At 61.3% G+C, this 24,214-nt stretch overlaps 2 protein-coding genes across 2 annotated transcripts; one reads left to right on the top strand and one right to left on the bottom strand.

Annotated features, from left to right (window-relative positions):
* Nucleotides 1-1,664: 1,664 nt before the first annotated feature.
* On the bottom strand, nt 1,665-16,108 carry NMT1 (N-myristoyltransferase 1). Its single transcript, XM_088537263.1, has 12 exons — nt 15,892-16,108; nt 11,714-11,825; nt 10,324-10,468; nt 8,345-8,463; nt 7,678-7,769; nt 6,932-7,048; nt 6,261-6,431; nt 5,745-5,853; nt 4,433-4,603; nt 3,977-4,144; nt 3,568-3,705; nt 1,665-2,004 (listed from the first exon to the last, which is right to left on the bottom strand). Exons 1-12 carry the CDS (start codon nt 16,092-16,094, stop codon nt 1,984-1,986), a joined length of 1,566 nt encoding a protein of 521 aa, XP_088393389.1. The 5' UTR covers nt 16,095-16,108; the 3' UTR covers nt 1,665-1,983.
* A 1,749-nt stretch (nt 16,109-17,857) lies between these two features.
* DCAKD (dephospho-CoA kinase domain containing) lies at nt 17,858-22,640 on the top strand. Its single transcript, XM_088537264.1, has 4 exons — nt 17,858-17,970; nt 19,802-20,005; nt 21,883-21,970; nt 22,352-22,640. Exons 1-4 carry the CDS (start codon nt 17,859-17,861, stop codon nt 22,635-22,637), a joined length of 690 nt encoding a protein of 229 aa, XP_088393390.1. The 5' UTR covers nt 17,858; the 3' UTR covers nt 22,638-22,640.
* The last annotated feature ends 1,574 nt before the right edge of the window (nt 22,641-24,214 follow it).

Here is a 24,214-nt window from a genome sequence, read left to right as displayed (position 1 = left end):
AGAGCCTCCTTGAGCCACAAGGAGCATCCCAGCCTGCATGAGTTCCCCTCCAGCCCCAACGCCGGCGGCCTCCGTCCTCCTCGTGCGGTGGCGGGACAGGGACATCAATTCTTGCATAGGTGATACAGGACCCCCAGCCCGGGCAAGGGGATGGGGCAGCTCCTGCTCACAGAGGTCCAGGCCAGGGCCCCGAGGGGCTGGGGGCGGAGGAAGGCGCTCCCTGATGCATGGGGCGCCTGTTCCTGGGGACATGGAGGCTGAGGGGATTCAAGGCTTTGGAAAGGGACCAGGGAGGTGGCCTCGGTGCCGGCGCTCAAGCTGTGCACAAGGACAAGGGCACACAGTGCCTCCAGCCCTTTGCGGGCGCCTTTGTAAGCCTTTGGCTGGGAACTTGAAGACAACTCAGAGCAATGGAAACCGCCGTGCCAGAAGCGGCTCAGGACCCAGGGCTGGAGAAGACGCGGGAGGGCTGCGCTGGGCACACGGGGGTACTCGCGGGACACCGCAGCCTGCACCAGCCTCCTCCAGCCACCGGCACCACGGGGACAGCTCAGAAAGGAGGGTCAGAAAAGAGCCACGCCGCTCCCTCCCCGCGGCGGAGCTGGGAGTGAGCAGCCCAAAGCAGGACGAGGTTTCCTGGAGGAGCCATCCCGATCTTGGAGCAGGGCTGCTGTTCTGTAGAATTTGCTCTCGGGAATCACACTCTTCCAGGCGCCTCAGTCAAGGACGAGCTGACTTCCTCGCACAAGTTCATCTTTATGGAATTCCATCACATGGGAAGCTGCATAGCGCATGGAGCACGAGGCTGCTGGCGTCGGCGCTGGAGAGGCTCAAGGGCTTCACCCCCGGGTGAAGAGGATGTTCCCGCCTTGCAGGGAAACACTCGTGTTCGTAGTTTGCATGGTTTAGACAACAAGCCTGAGCAAAGCAAGTGCGCAGAGTGCTCCGGCGTGCGCCAGCGGTGACGGAGCGTCCCCGAGCGCCCATCCTGCAGAGCCAGGCAGCGGGGAAGGAGACAGCCACAGGAGTCAGCGTCGAGCTGGGTGCATCCGGGCCGCGCACCGAGGGCGGCGGGAAGCCGAGTGCCCGGGACCGTCAGGAGCTGCCACGTCTCCGCTGGGGCTCGTGCTGCGGCGCTGTGCGGCTTGGAGGCTCCGGGACTGGGGAGGAGACGGCACAAGGCAGCGCTTGCACAAATAGCCCTTAGTGATAAACAGAGACTTGCTCCCGAGCCCGCAGGGAGGGACGGCGCCATCCTCCCTCTCAAGGCACCTGCGGCAGAGCCGGGACGGGAAGGAGCGAGTCGACCAGAGCAGGCAGCAGGCGGAGGTGGCCGAGCGCAGGGACGTAGCGCGGGCAGCGTGTCCTCCACGAGGCGTCAGGCGGGAGCCCTGCGGGCGCACAGAGCGCGGCAGCAACGTCCTGCCGCTCCCGGCCGCGGCTCTGCCGAGTCCCTGCTGAGCTGCCGGTGCCACCGGGGCCGAAGTGCCGAGCTCCTTCCTGGGGCAGGATTTGCCCTTTTCTGTGCAGACAAAGAAAGAACCTGGCACACTAAGGAACCACCTCTGCCAACCCAGCTTCTTGGTGAGGAGAGTCACGGTCCAGGGACCAGGAGGTGGCCTTCAGCAGATGAGTGCATTAGCGTCAGTTTGGAACAGGAAAGATTTAAAATATATATAATATATACTTTTATTATTCACCCGTTAAATCCATTATATGCCAATCATGAGCTAGTTTCTGCAGTTACATTCCCTTGATCACGTCTTTACGAGGATGCAATTAAATCAAAACAAAGGAGGCCACCGAGGCCACCGGGGGAGCCGTGGCCGGTTGTGTGTGAGACAAGCGTTAAAAATCGGTCGACGTCCGCGTAGCGGGTCCAGTGCCGCTGCTCCGCGCACGGGTCCGGCTCGGGCGGGATCGGCGAGGGCAGCGTCTCGCGGGCCCAGCTCCTCCTCGCAGCGCTCTCCTCGCAGGGCTCGCTTACTGCAACACCAGTCCAACCTGGGAGAGCCAACGGGGACAGCGGGTGAAGAAGTGCCCGAGCGCGAGCGTCCTCCGCCCCGCGCCCACAGCGGGATGGACGAGAGGCTCGCGGAGCTTGGCCGTGTTTGCACCCACCGGCTCCAGGGCTTTGAGGCCAGCAGAGCCCAGTGCTAGACGGGCAGGTTGTGCAGCCAAACGGGCGCACGGTCCTGCCGGATCGGATATGCAGAGGTGGCCAAGGCTTAGGGGTTTCCTAGCTGCCCTGCACGAGCGGGGCGGCGGGTCTGCACGATGGGATGCGCGGAGCAGCACCTCTGCTTTGGGGTTTGGCTCGTGGCATTTTCTAGCCAGGACTGTCTCTAAGCTCACAGCAATAGGTTAGACAGCAGCTGCTCGCTGGCAGCCTCGTACTGCGCCAAGTCCTGCTCGGGACACTTCTGGGTACCCCTGGGGCCGGTGGCTGCTCCCAGGGATCCGCCCGGATCGCGGAGATGGCTCAGAGCCCCCGCAGGGCGTAGCAGGAGAGCAGCTCCCAGCACCAGGCGCACACATCCATCAGCCCTTCCAGCGAGGGAAGGACTTGGATAAATCTCCCAGCAACCCCCCTCGAGTTATTTTTTTAAAGCATCGGTGATGGAGCAGAATTGGTTTTAAAGTGTTGATTTGTGGCACAGTGCCCTGCAGGTGCTGCAGGCCTCGGCGCTGCGGGCACAGCAACCCAAATATCACCTGGAGACGCCACCAGGACAAGCAATTAGCCACGTTAATCAGCCTGTTGGACCTCACACCTCTGGCTGCCGGCAGGAGCCTCTCGCTTCCTGCAGAGCAGCCGCCCACTCGGCTTCACCGGCTCTGCGAGAGCGATCAAAGTCCAGCTACATTAATGACTTGTTTTGACCTGGCTGGACACGCTGCAGATCCAGCACCCAGTGCAGAGGGGTGGCTGGAGCTTCTCCAGCGCTATCCGTGCCAACGTGCCAAGGAACCGAAGGATGCTGAACTGCAGCACCTCCTCGCGGACCCACGGTAGCCAGAGGGCAACTGGACACTGCTGATGATGGCCCAGCCACCAGGGCACCTCCCCGGGGACCCTGCTAGAAGCAGCTGCAAGTGCCCAGAGCAGCTGGGGGCAACGAGTCACAGAATCACAGAATCACAGAATGGTTGAGGTTGGAAGGGACCTCTAGAGATCATCTAGTCCAACCCCCTGCTCCAGAGTCGCCGGCCTTGGGGACCATGTGGCTGATCTCACGGCTTGGCCGCTCCGCAAACGCCGCGGGCTCCTGCTCAGCAGCAACCCCACGGCTCTCCAAGCACCACTGCGCTCCCTAGAGCAGCCCCTGTCCGGCTGGTCTCACCAGGACGTGTGAGGACACCGAAAACAGACCGACACACATGGCCCCACATAGGTCCAAGTGCAAAATTACTCTGAGGAGACCAACTGGTGAGAGCTTCTGCCCATGCTGAGCTGAAAAGACAGCACCAGACCCGGGTGGCCTGCCCGTCCCCACAGCCTCAGTGAGGCCAGACCAGACCCCTGCTCGCGTGCTGGCCAGGCTGGAGGAGCAGCAATGCACTGACCTTCTCTGGTGCCATGCTGGGACACTTCCAATTGTACAGGTAATACTGCAGGTTCCCGTCCCCGATCCCAAACTTCAGCTTCTCCAGGAAGGTTTTGTTTTCCATGAGATCCAGTGCATTGAACACGTCGAATCCTTTCTGCACAGGCAAGAAAGCAGCGATCAGCTCCTCTAGCCATCGGCTGCTCTCCTCTTTGGGCACTGCCTGCCCTCTACTAGCGTTCCTTTCTCCTCCTGCCTTGCAGACCCTTTAGGATCCGGATTCGTACAGCACTGAGTACAAGGTACAAAGCCCATGACTGGCCCTCCCCACAGGTTCAAGCGCAGCCAGGAGGCTGGAGATGCCTGTGATGAGCTGCCCAGAACCCAAGGGTGCTGCCCCCAACCTGCCCGGTCCTGCCAGCACTCACCGACTTGGCAAGGATGAGAGCGTCGCCCATGAGGTCGAGGAGAGGTGTCTTGGTGTGCACGTTGTAGAAGGAATAAGCAGCTTTGAGACTCTTGTGGGTCGCGTGGTTCATGATGGTGGAGGGCAGCGTGTAGAAGCTCAGGAAGTCTGTCACCTCCCCAGGGGCGCTCTGAAAGCCAAGGGTGACACAGCGGTGACACAGCCGCACGACACAACCAGGCGATGCCGCTTTGAAGTGCGGAGGGGCTTTGCCCATCTCCGTGGGCGCCCAGTGGGCAGGCTCATGGCAGCCCAGGATGGAAGCATCGTCCTCCAGCAGCTCAAACTCCAGCACCTGCAAGAGGATCCCAGCTCCCACTGCCCAGGAGGGCAGCCACCTCTCTGATCTCTACTGCAGAGAACGGAGCAGCTCACTGCACACCCTTCCAGTGGTGGGGGAAGCCCAGAACACTCTCACCTCTACCACAAAGGTGTCAATGATGTTCTCTTGAGGTAAGAACCAGTGCTCCACCTCCTCTCGGCTCATGACAGGCGTCAGGTGGAACTGCTTCAGGTATTCGGTCAGGAGCTTGTGCACTGCAGAAATGTCTTTGTGCTCCATTGGCCGCAAGCCGGGAGTCTTGGGAGTCTGCAGAAAACAAGAACAAACTGTTAGCGTGGCTTGCAAGGGTGCTTTGACCCCTCTCAAGGACTAGCCTTCCTCCTCAGCAGCCTCTGACAAGCAGCATGGGGATGTTTTCTGCTTAGATTGCACCATTTCCCATCTCACAGCCCTTGCCAAGCACTTTCCTCCCAGCCCTGCTTGTCTGGAAGGACGTGATCGGCTGTGACACTGATGCAAAGACTGCAGGAAAGCCCAGGGTGTCACAGCCTCCCGTGCTGGGTCAAGTCACACTGGGAGAGGCCTCTTAGTCATTAACAACATAAGGTCTCTGCTTCCTTCCAGGTCTCTGCTCCCAAGCACAGGGGGACCAGGCTGGCAGAAGTGCCCCAGGCACAGCAGGATACATCAAGGAAAGAGGTGGCGAGAGCAACACCCGGCTCCCGTCCGAGTGTTTATTTCCAGCATGACCCCATTTCTAGCCTCGGGTTGGGAACGCTCAACGTAGCCCAACTCAAGTCACACAAATGTTTTTTGGGTCTGGGTTTCTGCACAAAAAAAGCCAAGGGCTACGATCAGCGACTGCTGCCATTGCTGAGGTGGGAGACAGGGGACACTGGGCTGCACGATGCCCAGCTCTGAAACACCGCTCTGACCCAAACCACCAGCTCTGGCCAACAGAAGGAAGCAAACAACGTCTGGGAAGGTGGGGACAATTTTCATGCTCTGTTTTTCTTTTCTACTCTAGTCAGCTGGGGAACTTCCCCCAGGAGGACAAGTGCTGTGACAGAACTGATCAGTTTGAACGAGGGACTAACCCAATTCAAGGTCGCTCCAAGGTTGTGTTTGGACAGATGAAGGCTGTCACATCTGTATTCTCGTTTTACCAGGAGAACAGGATATGAGTCACCATGAAACAAAGGATCATAGGGTGCTCTAGCTGCAAAAATATGCCCTTAAAATACAGGTATCCAGGCAAAATAAATAAGAATTAAATAAAGCACAGTGGCTTGACAGGGCCATTTATCATATGAAACACAAACCCCCAGTCTCCAGGCAAAAGATGGACCCAGCTGAGCTGCTCGTGTGCCCGATGTCGAGCCCCATCCCTCGCTCGGCTGGGAGCAACTCCTGGGTTCTGTTGCTTGCAGCCCCTGCTGGCACCCACCTCCGGCAGCCGATAAAGCTTCATGGTACGTTGCATAGTCATGTTCCTGCTCAGGTGGGAAAACTTGACTTCGATGAGTTTCCGAGGATTCAGGGACCGATGCCAGTACCTGCAGAAACACATTGGCTGTGGGAGACTTGTTCTTGGACAGCGGGAAGGCTGCGATAGCGGCAGGTCCTCGAAGTGGCCATGAGAGGGCAAGCGAGAACATGGTGCGGGCTGGAGAAGAGGCTCTCGGAGGCCAGGATAAAAACAAGGGCAGCCTGAGGTGCATGTGCCGCAGAGTCTCCTGGCTTGTGACAAACGAGCAGCTTAAGCAAAGCTGCAGTGCTTAATCCCCGAAGGACAGCATGGGGAGCAGAAATCTAAGCTGGAATTGCCCTGTCTTGCCCCAGGGAATGCCACACCTGCAAGCACAGCCATCCAAGCACCTTGTAACGGAGCAGCTCCTGATAAAGGAAGGTCTGCAGAGGGTTCCCCCAGCCCTCAGTGCTTCAGAGCACTGCAGTCACTTACCTGCAAGTCCCCACAGGCTTTGGCAGCACCACTCCGGCAGTGTAAACAGCCTGAAATATTCCCTCCAGATGAACCCGCCGCGTGATCTCCCGGATCAGAACTGGAGCCACTCGTTTGGAGCGCAGCTTTTTGTGGACACACAGGAAATTTATTTCCACCATCTTCTTCTCTCTTAGGAAAGAAACGATGCACAGGATGAGACCCAATTGTCCTGACCACGGAGATCGGACTGATGCCCTGGACGATTTACTTCCAGCCCCCACGAGACACAGGGAGGTCAAATTCCCAGGAAGGCCAAGGGCTGAGGTCCAGAGGCCTGACACACTGGTGCTTTGGAAGACTCTCCTTGAGCTGCTATCCAATAGTTTCCCAAGAGAATATAGTCTCCGCTGGCATCCAGCCCAGGAGGATTAGAGCCAGAGCTCTAAGCTGACCCCACTCACTGAGGAAAAGAACCTCCTCAAGTAACTGCAAGACATCCCCACACAGAACTCCACCAGCCACCCTAAATATCCTCCACCTTCTCCTCCCAGCAGCAAAGTGTCTCTACAGCTGCAGTCAGTCCATGTGCTGCAGTGAGGGCCTTGTGGTCAGATCCCTCCTGAGCACCGCTGGGAACCGCCACGCGCCACCAAGGTGCAGCAGAAGCAGCGGAGCGGAGCAGCACTCACGTGTCGTAGATGTGGATGGTGGCTGGAATCGCGCTGATGAATCCCACCAGCTTCTTGCTGGAGACAACTCTGACACCGCAGTGCCACTGGGGCAGCCAGCCTGGCGGACGCAGCGCCCTGCGGAACAGACACGTCTCACCCATCCAAAGGGCCCCCTGCACCCATATCTGCCTCCAGCCTCCCCACCATGTCCTGGGACACTCAGTGACACATTTCAGGCCACCCAAGACACCCGTGGCAGGAGAACGAGGGCAACTGTGAAGTTACAGGGCAGGGCTGTTCGGGTCCAAGGGAATTCCTGCGCTCTGTGGCCAAGGCCATTTGCTCACTCGCAAACCAGGAGGAAATCTGTGTCCTCCATTGGTGAACGCCCTGAAGAAACGGCAGCTCATCTGCAACAGATCTTCAAGTATTATTGCTGGCAATAATACTTGGCAGTCACCTTCCTCCTTTAACTCTGGAACAGTGGGAAACTCCTCAGCTACCAGAATTTTTGAAAACGCTCAAGGGATCAAAACAAAGAGGAAAAAATGCAGTTTTAGGTTCCAATATCTCAAAGAGGCCTGAGGCAGGCAGTACTACACGACAGACAGGTCTCTTGCAGAGCACCTGGGACACCCAGTTCCCAGACACGTGCAGAGAGTGACAGATAACAAAGCGAAATTTTGAGAAAAAAGGTGAGCAGAGGCAGCTTGAGTGCTATCCACCCACTGTGCTCTGTGGTGCGTGGTCACGGTGCCACTCACCACAGCAGGAACTCGGGAGAGTAATCGAAGCGGAACATGTTGTCATCGTCTTCCACGTAGTTCTCGTTCAGAAGCGTGTAGAGCTCCTTCAGCTGCAGCAGGAGACATCAAGCAGGTCAAGGGAGTTTTCAGCAGTCACACCCCGAAGCTGCTCTGAAGCACGACCCAAAACTCGCTTTCCATGAGGCTGCGGCATTGGGAACCGCGTGTTGCCGTGTCCCTGTAACTGGCACGTCTCCCTTCTCCTTGCTGCTGGCTCTGGGCTCCTAGAAGGGCGCCCTGCAGAGCACAGTTAGCAGCAGGACACACAGACACTCCTGCCACCCCCAGGTCAACTCTCAGGAAGATGGCCACGATCTGGAGTGTCTTTGCCTGGAAAAAACTCCATGCTTACACTTTAAAAACATGGAAAAACATTCCCATCTGGCCATCCCCCATGAAGAAACCAATCAACCCTGGCCAACACGTGGGAGGTAAGTACCTGTTTTAGGGGAAACGACCCACCTAACTAAGGAGGCGGTGAGATCGGAGAGCTGGAGTGTTGCTCATAAGGGTGGAGGACACATTCCAGCCACCAAAGACACCTCTGGCAGTCCAAGCACTGCACTGCCAACCGAGCAACAGAGATGCCCTCCCCACCAGTGCGTGCCCAGGTGCCCACACTCACCACGCCTCTGTCGCCAAGGTCCAGGGCATCCCAGGTGAAGCCCTGGGGCAAGGTGTACGGCTCCTGACGGATGTTGTCTTTGTCTGGTTCCACGGGACCGTGGGTGTTCACCACTTCTCCTGCAAGAGAGAATCACAGAATCATTATGGTTGGAAAAGACCTCAAGATCATCAAGTTCAACCATAAGCCCTTCAACACCATCCTGCTAAACCATGTCCCTAAGTGCCTCATCTCCACGTTTCCTGAACGCTGTCAGGGATGGTGAGAGGGAGGAGGGAGCCCTGAAGATGCTCTCTGCTGTTGGAGGCCATGTCCCCACGACGCCACGGGTGGTTTCACTTGACAGCCCTTCTCACCCCAGATCCACAGCCTGAGCAGTCAGGAACCAAGTGCTCAACACCACCAAATGGGGCACAGAATCCAGTCTGCCCTTCCAAGGGTCATGGCAGAGGGGGAGCAGAGAGGAGCAGCCTGAATTACTCAGAGCTTCGAGACCAGAGCACCATCCTCCACGTCCACAAGCCTCAGGCCTCCCAGTCCCCATCACTGCTGGCCCCACCTTTCGTGGCACATCAGGATGTCAGATCTCAGCGGGGCACAGTGGCCATGAGAGCACGACCTGCCCCGTCGCTGCCAGCCAGCGCCTCCTGTGACCTGCTCCACCACCCCCAAGCACCAGCTGGTGGCTCTCCCCTGCCAGCCCCAGCCCCTGCCGCTTGGCAGGTGTCAGGATCTCCTTCCCAGTGCGTTTCAGTCGGAGCTGCAGGGAACAAGACGACTTTTGTTGAAAAACGCTGACCCCTGGAGCACTCGATTCAGCCAAGAGGTGTTGGTTAAAGCACCGTCTTGCTCAGGGACGTAAACACAGCTCTGCAAACAGCAGCATCACTCGAGCGCTGCCAAGAGAAGCTCACTGCACTGATTAGGAATTCCCTTAAAAAGGAGCTGAAAAGAGGTTTCCAGGCAATGAGGAGGAATAAACTCAAAACAAGAACCACCCCCATCGCACCCAGGCTAGGACAGGTTCCAGGAACACTCTGTTTTGAGTAGGTACCAAACCCTGACCCAGTCCCCAAAACCTCACGGCACTTTCGTGCCCAGGCCCTGAACAGCCTCCTGGGGGTGACATCGTGTGCCACAGAGCGCTTTTGAGCAAGCCCCAAGGGAGATGGTGGCATCTAGCAAGGAGTCGGACACCAGAGTGTGGGCAGCAATTTCGCATATGGAGGACCAAGCTGGTTAGGGCCTCTTCTTTCCCATCTTCCACCTTCCAGGGTTTTCTGGAGCAGCTGTGATGTGTCTAACATCAAGGTCTTCTGGTGACAAGTGCAAACACAAGGTTGGACTCTGCAGCCCCCCATAACCCTGTGCCTGGGGTGTCTCACCATGGGCTTGGACTCATTCTCCAGCTCTCCCGAGGTCTGCATGGAATTTGTTGGGAGACACCAGGGCGGGGAGACAAAGCAAAGCAAACCCAGAGCTGGGAACGCGCAGAGTCGCTCCTGCCAGCACCGCAGTGAAAAGCCAACATCTGCCTTGCAGATGTGCACAGCCGCCGAGGCGAAAAAACACCTCACTACCAAGAGGGAAACACTTGGACACCCGCCCACAGAACTGAGCACAACCTGGAGCAGGAGCACAGCAACCACCAGAGATGGGAAGCACAGGAACGCAGCCACAGCGGGCTGGGGAAGTCCAGCACAAGGGGAAAAGACTGAGATTAAGGGATCAAAGAGCCCTGAAGTGGCTGTGCGTGCACCTCGATATCCCCAGCCCTCCTGCAGCACGGATGGGAAGCTGGTCTGAGATCTGGCGCTGACTGGAGGCTGTCATTGATGCTCCACAGCGCACGGGTCACAGCAGGGCTTGCTCGTCGGCCAGAAACCCTCCCAGCTCCAGTGAGGGCTTCTTAGACCAGCTGAGGATCTCAAAACACTGCGAGTTGAGCCTGCAGTAGAACGGCGACAGGCTGTACGTACCGAGCTTGGGCACCGGCTGCGTGTCCCAGAACTGGTAGCTCCGCTTGCTGGCTTCCTCCATGGTTTTGGCAGGTCCCTGTCCTACAGAGAAGAGCTCGATGGCTTTTTGAATCTCCTGGATCCTCTCAGCCGGTAAAGAGTTCACCTGAGTGCAGAGAGGGGGAGGGAAAGTGAGTGACCTGAGCTCTATTTCAGCCTCCCGTAAGGGCCGGCAGGAGCTCAGCCTGCCTTGGAGGGCTGCCAGGGAGGGGAAAGCAGGGAAGAGACTCCCTTTCCAGCCCGGATCCTCTTGTAACCCACTGTGAGACGAATAAACCCTTTTTCTAGCCACCTGCTACATGCTTAGACCTGATTTTTAGGCACGCCTGGGTCAAAGGGGCTGGAAGATCCAGCACCATAAGACGCCTTAAGCTTCAGTCAAAGGAAGATGTTGGGAGCAGAAAAGCTGCTCGCCTGCCCCACAGGCAGGCTCTGGACAACCCGCACCCTGCAAGCGCTAACTCAGCGCTCTGCGCTACCAGAAGGGCTGAGCATTAGGAATTATTTACATTATTTGCTGGGATCTGGACAGCAAACAGCTTAGGCCCATGCAGAGCCCCGTGTTCTCAGTTTGCCCCTGGTGTGAGGGAGGCCGAAGGCTCCATGGAGCTGCAGAGGAAGGCAGGGCCTGAGGCCGGAATGTCCCGGCAGAGGGTGGGCAGGGAGCAGAGGCCGCTGCTTTTTACAGACGCAGGAATGAGGCCTCAGAGCAGGGCTAAGACAAGCACCAGCCTCCCGGACCAGCGTCCAGCGTCCCGTGCCGCGAGCCGGCGCGCCGGCTGCCGGAGGCGCGGGGCACGCGGGATCCCGGCCGGCATGGCGCCGTGCAGGGCTCGGCACGGCCCCTCGGGCACAGGCCTTGGCAGGGCTGACCGGGAAGGGGCCGCCGGCACAGGGACAAGCCCCGTGCGTCCCACCTCATCCCTGCGCACGGGAAAGGGGCAGGACGGCCCCTTCTCTGACCCTGCTCGTCCTTATGTTAATCCATCCCCAAAACCACCAACGTCGGGTGCTGTCCAGGGGCAGCAGCAAGGGCTGTTGTGCTGCGGGGCGGCAGCAGGGGCTGGCAGCGGGCTCGGCCGCACGGATCGAGCTGTCTCGGCCCAAGGAGGCAGCTGATTTCTGGGCAGAACAACTCGGCGGCGCCAGGCTGCCCCTTCCACGGCACTGGGAATTCCCGTGCATGGAGCCAGGCCAGGAAATTGCTCTAAATCTCCGACCTCGGAGCAACCAAGTGCTTCAAGACAGCAGGTAGCAGGGAGACCCTGTCCTTGCCGCGCCGCAGAGAGTGAGGACGGGATTTGCTGCTCCTTGGACTGCGACTCCCAGAGCCGGGGAAGGGGCCGGGTACCTTCACGGGCTGCTCCTGGGCCTGCTCAGGTTGCTCTCCTCCTTTCTCTTTCTTCCTTTTCGGTTTCTTTTTCTTCTTTTTGGCTCCGCTGTCATTTGCTGGACTCAAGCCACTAAGGAAACAAAAGAACCATCATTAGAGGCTTTTTTGGAAGGCCGTTTACAGAGTCCCTGAAGCTCCATAAGGAAAATAAAAGCTGCCCGTCGGGAGCCAGTGCAAGCCCTTCGGAACGGGGTTGCGGCGGGCGCCGCCGCGTGCCCCTGTCCCGGGATCATTCCAAGGCTCCTGTGGCAGGACTCGCTCCCGGAGCAGGAAGAGCACAAAGAGCTTCCACCCTGAGCTGGGAAAACATCCACAGCGTTACCCCAAAGCTGGAAAACACAGGCCCAGCAGCAAATCTCCTGGGAGAGCAGGGGCTGAGGGGGATCAGGCCGCACCGAGAGCCCTAGTGCTCCCTGCACTCCACCCAGACCTTCCCAACGGCACCGCAGGACACGGCGCGGGTGCCGCATCCCCTCCCACGGGATAGGGGCAGTTCCCGGCTCCCCAGCCCCGGTGCGCGGAGGCTCCCGGCTTCTCCCGAGCACGGTGACGCATCGCCCGGCACGCGCAGCGTCCGGCTCCTCGGAACCTGCCCGCACGAGCCGCCACAACCAAACGTGGCCCAAAGTGCCGGCTCCAAGAACCTGGCGGCTGGGTTGTCCGAGCAATCCCGGTGTCTCCTTGGGTTTCCCACCTCGCTGCTCACGGTGTCCCCCGCAGGCGCAAAGTGCCTGGTCCCCGTCGCGCGGCCCAGGAGCGGGGACATCCAGGAGCACCGGTCCTGCCACCGGCTTCTCCCGAAGGAGATGCCATGTCCTGCCGCTTCCCCGCCCAAATCCCAACTCCTTATCCTGAATCCCGGGTCCTTGGCGCAGCCTCCACGCCTGCTTAATGACTTCACTGCAGAGCAGGGTGCAGCGCAGCGGGGAGAGGGGAGGCACATTGGGGACCACGTTGGAGCCACAGCCAGCGATTTACGGCAGGAAAAGCAGGGAGCCAGGAGGGAAACGAGGTTTAACCAGGCCTGGAGAGAGCAGCGAGGCTGGGAAGCAGGGGAAAGCACCCTGGGGTGCCTCTAGGGTGATAAAAGGGCGAGAGCTGGACAGGGAGATGCTGCAGACGCAGCGTTTGGTGACTCGGTGCAGCCCGGCCACTGCCCAGAGCTTTGAAGGCAGCGAGCGCCGAGTCTCGGAAGGACAGAAATACAGAAAACGCTGTGTTTTGGATGGAGGAAAAGCGAAGTGGAGATCTTGTGGAGAGTCCTCGCTTGGGAAAAAGGGCTCGTGCTCCGAAGACGTGGATTTTGCAGGCCCGGTCCCTCTCCTGCCGGGGGGCCTGGCGAGTCCGCGCCGCGTCTGGCCTCCTCCTCCTCCGAGGCAGCGGCCGAGCCCTGATCTGATGGCGCCTGGGCCGCCCTGGGAAGCGCATGGATGAGCACGGAGCGCCGTGAAAACCAGACGCCGGCACGTGAGGAGCAAAGAACACAGAGAGCTGGAAAACCCTCGGGCTTCTCCTGCTTCAGCAGTGTCCTGGGGAACCGGGGCCGCCCCGGTGACAGTGACAGGCGCTATCCTAAAGACCCAGCAAACCCCCAGGGTTGCTCAGGGAGGGACCCGGGTGTCCTCTGGTGTGGGATGCACAGTGCGACGCGAGCGGGCGCGCGGCGCCTCGTGATGCGGCCGGCACAGCGACATCCCGGAGCCGGCCGCGGCCCCCTGCGATTCCCAAGCACAGCGGGGAAGGGAAGAGGAAGCCTCGCTTGCCCCAAGCTTTGGGACAACCCTCGGGGCGGGAAAATGCCCTTCGTCACACAAACCGGAATGTCGCTTGCAGGCGGGCTGGGCCGTGAAACGGCCCAAGAGCGAAACAGAAGCGAACGGGACCAACGTCCCCTTGCTCCGTCCTCAAAGCCCGTTTTGGGAGCACCGCTTTGGACACCAGAGCGGGACGCGCACAGCAACGCGGAGCAGCGGCCTCGCTCGGAGCCGCTCAGGGAGCTGCCCCACGAGAGGGCAATGCCGCCTGTGTGGAGCTGGACACGCTGTGGGGAGCCCCAATCCCGTCCGCGCAGCGTCGATCCCGGGAGGCCGCAGGGGAGCCGGCAGAGGCGAGCGGACGCGCTGGCCCTGCGAGTGGCGGATCCCGCGGGCCGCCCAGCCCGCACCTCGCCGTGTCGCTGCGCACGGATCCTGCCCCTTCCTCTCTGCTAACCAGCAAGTCTTTTCCCTCCACATTTAATTTATCCCCTAAACATCTCTCCCAGGGACAACCGGAGGAGCAACAGCCAAAAGGCTTGTGCCAAGCGGGAGCACATTAGGCCGAGAAGCGCTTTAACGCGTCTCCACCGCATTCCAGGAGACGGAAACGAAGCGGCGCTTTCCTATCTGGAGCAAACGGCAGCACCCTGGTCACACGAGGAGCAGGAACACCACATTGCAGCCCTGCCGGGGAAACGAACCCGGACATGGCACCGGCACAGCCGCACTGCCCGCGCGAGCCGGAGGAAGCGCAATTCCTCTTTCCTGGCCTTAAAAGGAGAGGAAGGGCGGCTTTCACTGTGCAATATTCTTATTTATTTATTTTTCTCCATCTCGGGAGGACTCATAGCGCAGCCCCGGGCTGCAGTGTCAGCCCTGCGGACAACCTTCACCCCGGTCACTTGGGATGGCCAGGAACGTTTTTGTATCTTAGCGTAGCAATGATAATATAATAAGAAAAAGGGCAAGATAGGAATCAACAGAACTGACAATGCATCGAGAACAAAACCCACAACTTTCCTTCCTGCCTGGTCTTTCCTCTCCTCCAGGCCATTCGGATTACAGGGCTGGGTGGGGACAGGGACCTTGCAGGAGGGCACAGGCGCCGTCGTGACTCGTGTCCGCTATCGCTGTGGCCGTCGGGGACCTTGAACAAAACCCTCCCCCTCGATCCCACAGCCGACCCGCAGCAGGAGCGCTGTGGATGGGTTCCCTGGAGGACGCTCCCACACTGACCTGCCGGCCTCCTCATCCCCGGGCCCCAGCACAGGCTGATAACCGTGTTTCACCAATCTTAACTGCTCGTGGCCAAGGGTTCCCGTGCGCTCAGAAAGCACCGAGGCCCCGTGCGCGCTCCGGCACGCACCTCTGCCCGGCACACGCAGGCTGGACCGGGAAACCGCGGCTCGGGAGCCGGCCCTGCCACAGGGATTAAGCGCCGCGGCTCCTCTGCGCTCCGACCTGCTTTCTGCAAACCTAATCACGTCAGAGGGCAAGGAGAAGACAAATCTCCCCGGCACAGCTAACCCTATTACGCCGAGACACCGGGCTGCGCCCGGGAGGCAAATAAAATAGAAACGCGCGTCTGTGCTGTCACAAAAATCAACCAGGAGGGTCTGTAATCTTTCTTGCGCGCTCTGTTATTAACGCTGGGCACCGGCCAGGCGAGTTCACCCACGAGAAGCTGCCGCAGCCAGGAAGGAGCAGGGGGAGCACGGGAAGAGCCGGGCGAAACTGGGCGTGCGACACCCTGGGAACAGGCGATGCTACCCGGGCTGCGGCTGCTGCATCCCGCAAGGGGCGGATGCGGGAGGATCCGGCCGCGGATCCTCCGCTTTTGGGCATTGCCAGGCGGCCTCGTGGCCTATCCAGGGTGATGGCAGCCAGGTCGTTTCATGTTCGGACACCTGCGCCTGGCAGCGGCACCGCCGAGGAGTGGAGCCCGCGGAGGCCAGAGCCCCCGGCCCCAGGACACGAGTCTCGGGGGCCCTCCCCTGCCAGCGCCCTGCACTCCGCGGGCAGCTGGGCCGCACCTGCCGCTCCTCGTAGCCTCACGGGGCAGCGGGGACACGCGGGGGCCACGGGAGGGCTCGGGGGCATCGGCAGGCACACAGGGCGCCGCAAGCCCGTCTCCCATCCGCACCGCGCGCGGGCCCGACCCTGCTTAGCTTCGCGACACGCTCCCGCAAGAGGAGTGAATGGGAACGGCGGGGCCCCGCCCCCGCGAGACTGACAGGCCTCTCGGCCAACCGCGGCGCGGAATGCCACCGGGCGGCCAATCAGGAGGCGCGCGGGGCGGGGCTCCGCTCACTTCCCGGCCGCTGCCCTGCTCAATGGGCCTGGCGGGCGCGGCGGTGGGCGGCCCCGGGCTCCGCTCACCCCCGGTTGGAGCCGTGCTCTGCCTCGTTCTCGCAGTCGCTGCAGTGCTCGTGGTCGTTTTCCTCTGCGGACGGCCGCTGAGGCCTCGGCGGCGGCCGCCTCATTGCTGTCTCACTGTCGTCCGCCATCTTGAACGGGGCCTCGGCAGCTGCCGCACCCCCACAACAAAGCGCGCCGCGATTGGGTGGCGGGGCGCGGGGCATGCCGGGACGCGTAGTCCTCGTGGGATGGAGGGGGCCGGGCCGTGACGGGGCCGGGACTACGACTCCCATGAGACTTTGGGAGGGCCGGGGGCGGGGCTCCGTGGCCCGTGCAGGGTTGGGGGTGTCCGGCCAGGGCAGCCCTGTGGGGACGGGAACTCGCATCCCGTGCGGCTCAGAGCGCCGTCCCCGAGCGCCGACCGTTCCCCCACGTGCACAGCGCGAGGTGCCTTTAGCATCCACGCGCTTCCTTCCCCAGGGGGCAGGCTGAGATGAACAAGCGCGATGGCGATTTGCTGAGAGGGAAGACGCTCTTCTCGCCAGCCAATAGGCGGCCGTGAGACTCCGCCGTGCATGAAGCCCAGCACAGGGTGAGTGGGTGAGGGCGCCGGTGGGCAGGCGCGGGGTTCCGCGGCGCTGCGGGGCTGGACGTGCCCGCGGCGGTTGTCCCGTGCAGGAGGGGCCTTTGGAATAACGGCAACCTGCGAGCGGGGCCTCATCCCCTGGCGCCCCGGTCGTGGGGGCGGTTCGAGCCGGGTAATGCCCGGCTGAGGGGTTGGTGGGGCACGGGAAGAGCCAGTTGGCCCCCTCAGGGCTTATCCTGCCGGCGCTGCTTGCCTGGGCCCTGTCTGCAGGGCCGACGTGTGGGAAAGATGCCTTATTTTTCCAGAATAGAAGAAAAGGAGGAGTAGGAGGAAGTGGCGCTGCATTTTCACCAGGGCCATGGGTCACCAGGGGTCGCAGGGGGAGCCGTGAGGGTCTCTGGCAGCAGCCTGGGACCTCTGCAGGGGTCCCGGCTCCCGCTCCAGGCGGCCGGAGTGGAGACAGGAGGGTCCCTTCCCGCGCGGCCGGGATCCCTGGCGCGAGGCAGGGCCCAGGCCTGCAGGAGCCCCCGGGGGCGGCTGCTGTGCAGGGAGCCCCTGGGCAGCGCCGGGGGAGCCCGGATCGAGCTGCTCCCCCGGCCTGGGCCTCGGCGCCGCCAGGAGCCTCCGCTCCGACTCCGGCAGGTGCTGGTAGGGCCCTCCCAGCCTCAAAGCTGTCAGGTGTGCACGGATTTATTTATTTATTTATTTATTTATTTTGCATTTACCGTGACGTTAATGCCACAGCTGTGAGCTGCCAGGCGTGAGCCGGCTGCGGAGAGGCACGATTCCTTCCCCGCTTTGTGCCGTCCGTGTAGCGGGGGCTGTTGGTGACAGCGTTGGCTCCAGGCAGCGTGGGGACGTGCCCGGCGCCGCGCTCTGCGTCCCGGTTCTGCCGGGGCAGCGCGTCTGCCGCCGCAGCCCATCTGCTGAGCTCAGGCCGTGCCGGCGCCAGCAGGGCGCGCGTGGCCGTCTGCCCCCGCCATTGCGTGGCCCCTTCCCGCTTGTCACCGACTCCGAGTCACCTGTGATAACCCCGCCAGAAGTGCCCGACTTTGAGTGATACGATGTCTCCGTTTGGGCAGATGCTAAATGGGAGCGAATGCAGAGAGTCACGTGGAGCTGCAGGAACCCGGCTTGCGCCTCCCGCATGATGAGGGCCCAGGGGAGCCCAGCTTGACCTGCCTCAGCTCTTATCGCTGTGAAGCTAGAGGCACCCGTTGAGCTTTGGTAGGATCCTCACGGCTGCCTGGAGCGACAAACTTCAGCGCGTGAATATGAATATGAAGCACAACGGCCTTGGGATGAATTCGCCTCCATGGGACAAATATTTCCCGTGTGCGGTGCAGGCGAAGCAGCTCTGCCACGGAGCCTTCTCAGCGCTTCCTTTCTGTTCCAGAGCACCATGTTCCTGGTGGGACTTTCGGGCGGCATCGCGACGGGGAAGAGCACGGTGGTGGCCATGCTGCAGGAGCTGGGCTGTGCCGTGATCGATGCCGATGTTATTGCCAGGGAAGGTCAGTTCCGCGCAGCCCCTCGTCCCCCCGGGTTCCCTTGGCGCCTGGCGGCCGTGCCTGCTGCAGCGCAGACGGCAGAGGGTGCTCTGGGGACGTTAGTAACCCTCTCCCTCTGCTTCCCGAGTCCGCGTGGACGTGCAGAGCAGCTGACTTGGGGAATTAGAGCGAGGGCATATCTTTAATTAAAAATAAAAAATAAAAATCGCATCCTAATAACAAACACACCAGCAAAATCTCGACTCCTGGCCCGCTTTCCTGTCCTGGAGCGCGGGGTGGCCGGTGCTGCTCAGCTCCGGGAGGCAGCTCCTTGCACAGGAGCTTCTCCACGTCGTGTTCCCTCTGCTGTTTGACTCCTTCTGTCATTCCCAGGACACTCAGCTGGTAGCTCAGATGTGTTACCTGCTGTCACTCAAACACAGAAAGAGCATTTTCCTCTCTGGTGGATATTTCTCCTTTGTTAATGCTGGCAGACTGGTCCACAAAATCATTTACGTCTTAATCTGCTGAAACCCAGAGCCCAGCACGTGTGTTCAGGCTAGGGCCTGGGCACGTGTGTTCAGCAGGGCACTGGGGCTGCAGCAGACCTTGCTGCTCCTCAAACACACTGTTCTTGCTGCAAAGGGACCTCGAAATCCGGGTTTGGTGCCTCTGTCCTCCTCCGTTATCCACATGCTGCGGGTGGCACTGTTAATCCCACTGGTCCAGTGGGATAACGGGGAGAGCGGCGCTCACTGCAGTAAAACCTGCTGATTGTGGATAGCAGAGGCTTGGAGCTTGCCGTGGTGAAACGGTGCAGCTTGAACTGCACCTTGCCTATGTCCCTGTGAAGCGCCGGGGTTGTTCTGTTTGCTGAAGAACTTGCCGCGTAGCCGCTCACCGCTGGGATGCTCCCACACTTTATTGCACTGTAATTCCTCTCGCGGTGTGGAAAATTTGCTAGAGGTGCAAAATGCTCCCAGAGACAATCAGAAAAGAATATTCAGTATTGGTTTCCTCCCAGTCAATTCATTTTTTTCTCCAGTTCCTTTTTCATATGTGTGTGTTTGCTCCCTAGATTTCACTCACACTGAAATTCCAATTCGAAATTCCAATGGAGAAAGAAATTGCTCTTCAAGACTTTTATTAAGGTGCCCCAAGGCTACAACCCATGGCAATGCTCCAGGATTTAGAGAAAAATTATATATGCTCTGCCTTTCTCTGCGGTTAGCCTCAGCTTGATCTTAATTATGTTTTTATTATTGCATCCTTTTGCTGCTGCTTTCTGAGGTCTCTCAAATTATGTTCCTGTGCGGTGTCAGAGTGCCTGCAAACAGCTCCTGGGCGCTCACCTCCGAGACGGCTTTTGTGTCCGTTCTCGCCAGGGATCCGGTGGCTGAGGTTGACAGCAGTAACAATCCGTGTTAACGGGCAGGCTCGCGGCGGCCGGGCCGTGTTTGCCCAAGCGCTGACGTTCTCGGTGAACGTGACCCTGCAGTTGCTGCCTCTCTAAGCTCTCCTGCCCTGGCCTCCTCCCTGCGCGCCGCGGGAAGGGCCTGCTCCTTTCCCGCCCGTGCCGAGCGCGGGGTGGTCAGCAGGTCCCTTGCTGGCCCCGCTGGCTCCTCAGCCGGGGTGGCAGCCGCCCCAGGAGGGCTGTGGGGCCGCATTGGTGACAGTGTCACACGTGGGTCCCCGCAGAGGGAGGTGGCTGCGCGCGCCGGGCCCGCGTGTGCTGGCAGGCGGCTCTGCTCGCTGCCGCGAGGGATAAACCCAATATTCAATGAGCAGAGCTCGTCTGGGGCTGCCGCCGCAGGCGCCGTGCAGGGCTCTAAGCGGCGGCTCTTTGGTGTCACAGTGGTGCGGCCGCGCCGCAAGGCCTACGAGCAGATCGTGCAGCACTTCGGCCCCGGCATCCTCCTGGAGAGCGGCGAGATCAACCGCGCGGCCCTGGGGAGCATCGTCTTCTCGCAGCCGCAGCAGCGGCAGCTGCTCAACGCCATCACCCACCCCGAGATCCAGAAGGAGATGCTGAAGCAGGTCCTCAAGTACTTCGTGCTAGGTGAGCGGCCGGGTGCTGGGGGGGCCTCGTGCGCGGCCGCCGCTGCCCTCCGCATCCTCCCGCCGCGGCTCCGTGCGCAGGGCCCGAGCCGAGCGCTGGGAGGCCCCTTCCGAGGTTGCCACCTGGATAATATCTCAGAATCGCAGCATAATGTCAGACCTCCTGGAACAGCCGAGCCTTCTCGCCCACCCCCCGGCCTTGCGGCTTCGGTGGAAGCTGCCGAGCGCTTTCAGAGCCAATAAGGTGAGAAAGGGGCTGACAGCTGAGCTTCCAAAGGGCCGCGTCCCCCCTGATAAATAGAACAAATACAGCTGTCAAACTCGCTCTAGTCAAATGCCAGAGAAGATCACCAGCTGTTTCCGAGGGCTGCGTGTAGACAGAAGGATGTCTTCACGGCCAGCCCGGCTGGCGGGGCCTGTCGAAGCCGAGCTGCGTGACAGCCCGCGAGCCCCGCGCCGGGGCCGCGCTCCCGAGGGCCGCGAGGAGGGAAGGAGCCGAGGAGGGGACGCGCCGGCAACCCGGCAGCCCAGGGGCCGCGGCGCTTCGGAGCCGTCCCGGCCCTCGGCGAGAGCGCTGCGCCCGCTGCCTTGTGCTCGTTAGTCCCGTTTTAATGACTCGGGATGGCTGGATGTCGTCTCGGCGGGGCTGGCGCGTGAGGAAGCGCTATTGATCCAGCCCCAGGGCAGCCCGGACGCGCTCGGGGTGGAGGTGCAGGTGCAAGGGGGCTCCTTGGCTCATCGTGTCTTCGTTAATGCCCTGATTGCCGCCGCCAGTTCAGTTAGGGCGAATTACTTCAGTTTAAGATAAAATTATATAAATGCCCCAACAAAACCGGAGGCCTCCCTGTGCCGGGCTACGCCCCGGTGTCCCAGCGCCTCTGCCAGGGCAATGGGGTCTCCCCACTCGCAGCTTTTCCCCCACCCCGGGCGTCTCCAGGTGCTCCGGGTGTGATACAGCGGTGCGTGGAAGACATGGAGACGCCCAGGGGCAGCCGTGGGGCCTGGCCGGCTGCACCCAGTGGTTTGGGTCCTCCTCGAGCTGCTCCTCGTGGTCGAGGAACCACAGACGGGAGGCGCCGGCGGGTAGAATCCTCCTGACTTGTCCGGGCTGGAGACAGGATTGGTTTCCTCACCGTCCCTGTGCTCCTGCTGTCCCCAGCGGTCCCCATGACTCTGCTGGGGGAAGCCCTTGGCAGCAAGAGGAGAAGCAGGCGGCAGCAGCGCCGAGGGGCTCGGGGTGGGTTCGGTCGCAGCTGGGGACGCTCTGGAGGGCCTGGCACAAGAGGTGCCTCTCGCATCCGTTTGGATTTGCGGCCCTGGGGACACGGCTCGTGGGCACTCATGGCTTGGTGGCAGGGCCAGGAAGGGGTTTGCAGGGATTTGCTCCCTGTAAATGCGGAAATGTTGAGCTAAAGCTTTCCAAAAAGAGAAGGAAACGTGTCTGGAAACAGAGCTGGAAAACATCAGCTCGAATCACTGTAGCCTGGCAAAGTCATAGTCGAGTGAAAGAGGAGCAGAGAGGAAGGCCAATGCTGCTGCAGGCAGCGCTCCGGAGAGGCGAGCGCGGGTGGCGGGACGGCTCCGCCGGGACGCGCTGCCGTCCGCGCCTCTCGTCTCAGCACCTCGTTTTATTTTCCGCAGCTTCACCTTTGGTCAGAGACCATCAGGTTAGCGGATATTGTGTTTTTGTGTTTTTTTTTCCTGTGGAAACACAAGCGCTTTCCTCCCTGCGGAATGGAGGGGGAGGTTGTGCTGCGCTCCCGCTCCGGAGCGGCTCTCCCGGCTCGGCGCGGCCGGAGCGGCCTCGTGCACGTGCGGAGCAGGGTGCGCGGGCCCCGGGCGGCGCTCACCACTTCCCGGGGGCTGTCGTTCCTGCAGGCTACCGCTACGTGATCCTCGACATCCCCCTGCTCTTCGAGACCAACAGACTGACCAAGTTCATGAAATACACGGTGCTGGTGTACTGGTGAGTGCCACGCGGGACCCTGCCGCCTCTCTCGGTGGCTGGGAGGGGGTTTGTCACCTCCCGGCCTCTCCAGAGGGAATTTAGCTGTGGCCCCAGGTGAAGCCTTTGGATGTGCTGCCTCTTTTCCATATGAGAGAGAAGCTCCGCAGTCCTTTACCCAGCCAGCGAGTGGGGGCTGCTCCCCCAGGCTGCTTGGAGACCGGGCACCAACCCGAGCAGAAAACTGCTGTCTGCGGGTGCTGGGGACACCCAGGTCGCCTTGGGGGACACGGGGCGGGCAGGGTGGCCCCACGGGATGGTGGTGGCCTCCGGGGGCTGCTGTGTGTGCAGGGAGCCGGGGAGGGGTGGCCGGGCTCCCCGATCCATCCCCATGTCCCGCAGCGACCCGCGGACGCAGCTGGAGCGGCTCATGCGGCGGGACGGGCTGTCGCGCGCCGAGGCCGAGGCCCGCGTTGCCTGCCAGCTGCCGCTGGACGAGAAGCGCCGCTTGGCCACGCACGTCGTGGACAACTCGGGCGAGCGCGCCTGCACCCGCCGGCACGTGCTGCGCCTGCACGGGCAGCTCGCCGCCTCGCGCGCCTTCCTGTGGGCACGGCTGGCGGCGGGCACGGCCGCGGCCGGCCTCGCCGCGCTCCTCTGCTGCCTCCTCCGCCGCTTCCTCTCCTGAGTCACCTGCCGAGCTCTGGTTTGTTTGGCTTTCAAACCCGGATCGCCAGCTTTGAAAAGGACAGGGAAAGGCCACCCGTTTTAATGAGCGAGGCTGGCTGAACGCAGGCAGGGAGAGGAGGCATCTCCTTCCCAAGGTGAAGATGGGGTTTCTCGCAGCATCATCTCCCATCTCCTTGCTCTCACTTCTTGCCCGGGTACTTACGGATCTGCTGTGTCCGTGGGATGGGATTGCTCCGGCTGCTGCTGCCAGGGATAACCCTTGTTATCCTTGGGCTGATCTTCAGCCTGGGGTGAGCTGAGGCACTCTAAAGCCTTCCAGGACCATCTCTTCAGCAGGGGAACATGTGAATTCCTGAGTCCTTTCTCACCAGAGGCCATGCCTGGGTCGGTCTCCTCCAAGCCCTTGGCCCTGGCTAATCCCACCTTAGGTGGGAGATGCCCTCTGCTTTCCTGGAGATTTAACGAAAAGCCTTAAATCAGTCCACGGGGAACTGACAATAAATCATCTCGCAAGGAAGAGGTGTCCGCCCGACGCGCTCTGCCCAGCCCTGCGTTCCTGCAGCCGGAGCGATCCCGGGACGTTCCCTGCGGCTCCGCGGGCCCAGGCGAGCGGCGCCCTCAGCGCCGGCAGCCCCGGGGCCTCCTGCAGCGTTCGGCGGCTCCTGGGGGCCTCCTGGCACTTCCCTGGGATGGGTGTCCGGGCGCAGCGGCTGCCTCCCCCGCACCCTCCTCATTAATGAAGTGCAGAGCAGCGCCCGGCTCCGGCGCTTCCAGAATTTCCGCTGCTCTTTCCCCGGCCCATTCCCATGTTGCTCCCAGGCCGAGCGCGCCGCAGCCGCTCTCTAAAGGTCACTGCTCGAGAGCAAAGTTTAGGAACCTCTCGGCCCGGCCTGGAGCTCCAGCCCCGCTCCAGCCACCCGGGAACGCCGCAGCCGGTGCTAACCCTCCGCCGCCGGCTGCTCTCCTCCGCTTGCTTGATGTTTTTTTAATGCACCTCTAATTGCGGTGGCAGCGCGTGAGGCCCTCGCAGCGAGCCATAAATCAGGGCCGCGGTGAAGCCGGAGCTGAGGCCGGGTTGTCTCCCGGCTCCGCGACAAATGGGGCCGCACGGCGGCCGGCGGGAGCAGGAGCGGAGCCGTAATCGCATTTGCCGCTCGCTCACGGCCGGCCGGCGCTTTCCAGCTGGTAATGAGTTTAGCGCGGCCGTGGGTGGGATTTCTGGGGGGAAACGGAGACGTTTGGTGCTGTCCCTGCGTGGGAAGGGGCCGCAGAGCTGGCGCTGCCCTGGGATCTGGGGATCCAAGTGGACACAGGGGCGCTCGGCAGCGCAGGGAGCTGAGCCCGGGGCAGCTCGTCACACTTCCACGATGGATGGGGCCGCATCCGGGGCGGCCTCCCCGCTCCTGCCTCCGCTGATCCAGGTCTGTTTGAGTGGGGAGATGGCGTCGAGGCCAAATGTTTGGCTGCTGCAAATTGGTGGCCAGTGCGGTCGCTCGGTGGACGGCCACGTGTCACGGGTCACCGCCGGGGACACGGCCGGGGCTGTCCATGGGGAAGGGATTTTGCCGACGCTGC

Source organism: Tinamus guttatus, unplaced genomic scaffold (genome assembly GCF_059628265.1).
Source record: "Tinamus guttatus ecotype Peru unplaced genomic scaffold, ASM5962826v1 Tinamus_guttatus_pri_ptg000732l, whole genome shotgun sequence".
In the NCBI taxonomy this organism is placed as follows: Eukaryota; Metazoa; Chordata; class Aves; order Tinamiformes; family Tinamidae; genus Tinamus; species Tinamus guttatus.
Note: the sequence above shows the minus strand (reverse complement) of the source record. Positions and strands in the feature narration are given on the sequence as shown.

Coding starts and splice junctions, on each gene's coding strand:
- NMT1 (XM_088537263.1), bottom strand. CDS start 16,094: ATGCCCCGCGCCCCGCCACCCAATCGCGGCGCGCTTTGTTGTGGGGGT. Junction 11,826..15,891: donor GAGCACGGCTCCAACCGGGG/GTGAGCGGAGCC, acceptor TTGTTTCCTTAG/TGGCTTGAGTCCAGCAAATG. Junction 6,432..6,931: donor ACCATCCACATCTACGACAC/GTGAGTGCTGCT, acceptor TTCTTTCCTAAG/AGAGAAGAAGATGGTGGAAA.
- DCAKD (XM_088537264.1), top strand. CDS start 17,859: ATGTTCCTGGTGGGACTTTCGGGCGGCATCGCGACGGGGAAGAGCACG. Junction 17,971..19,801: donor CGATGTTATTGCCAGGGAAG/GTCAGTTCCGCG, acceptor TTGGTGTCACAG/TGGTGCGGCCGCGCCGCAAG. Junction 20,006..21,882: donor CCTCAAGTACTTCGTGCTAG/GTGAGCGGCCGG, acceptor TCGTTCCTGCAG/GCTACCGCTACGTGATCCTC.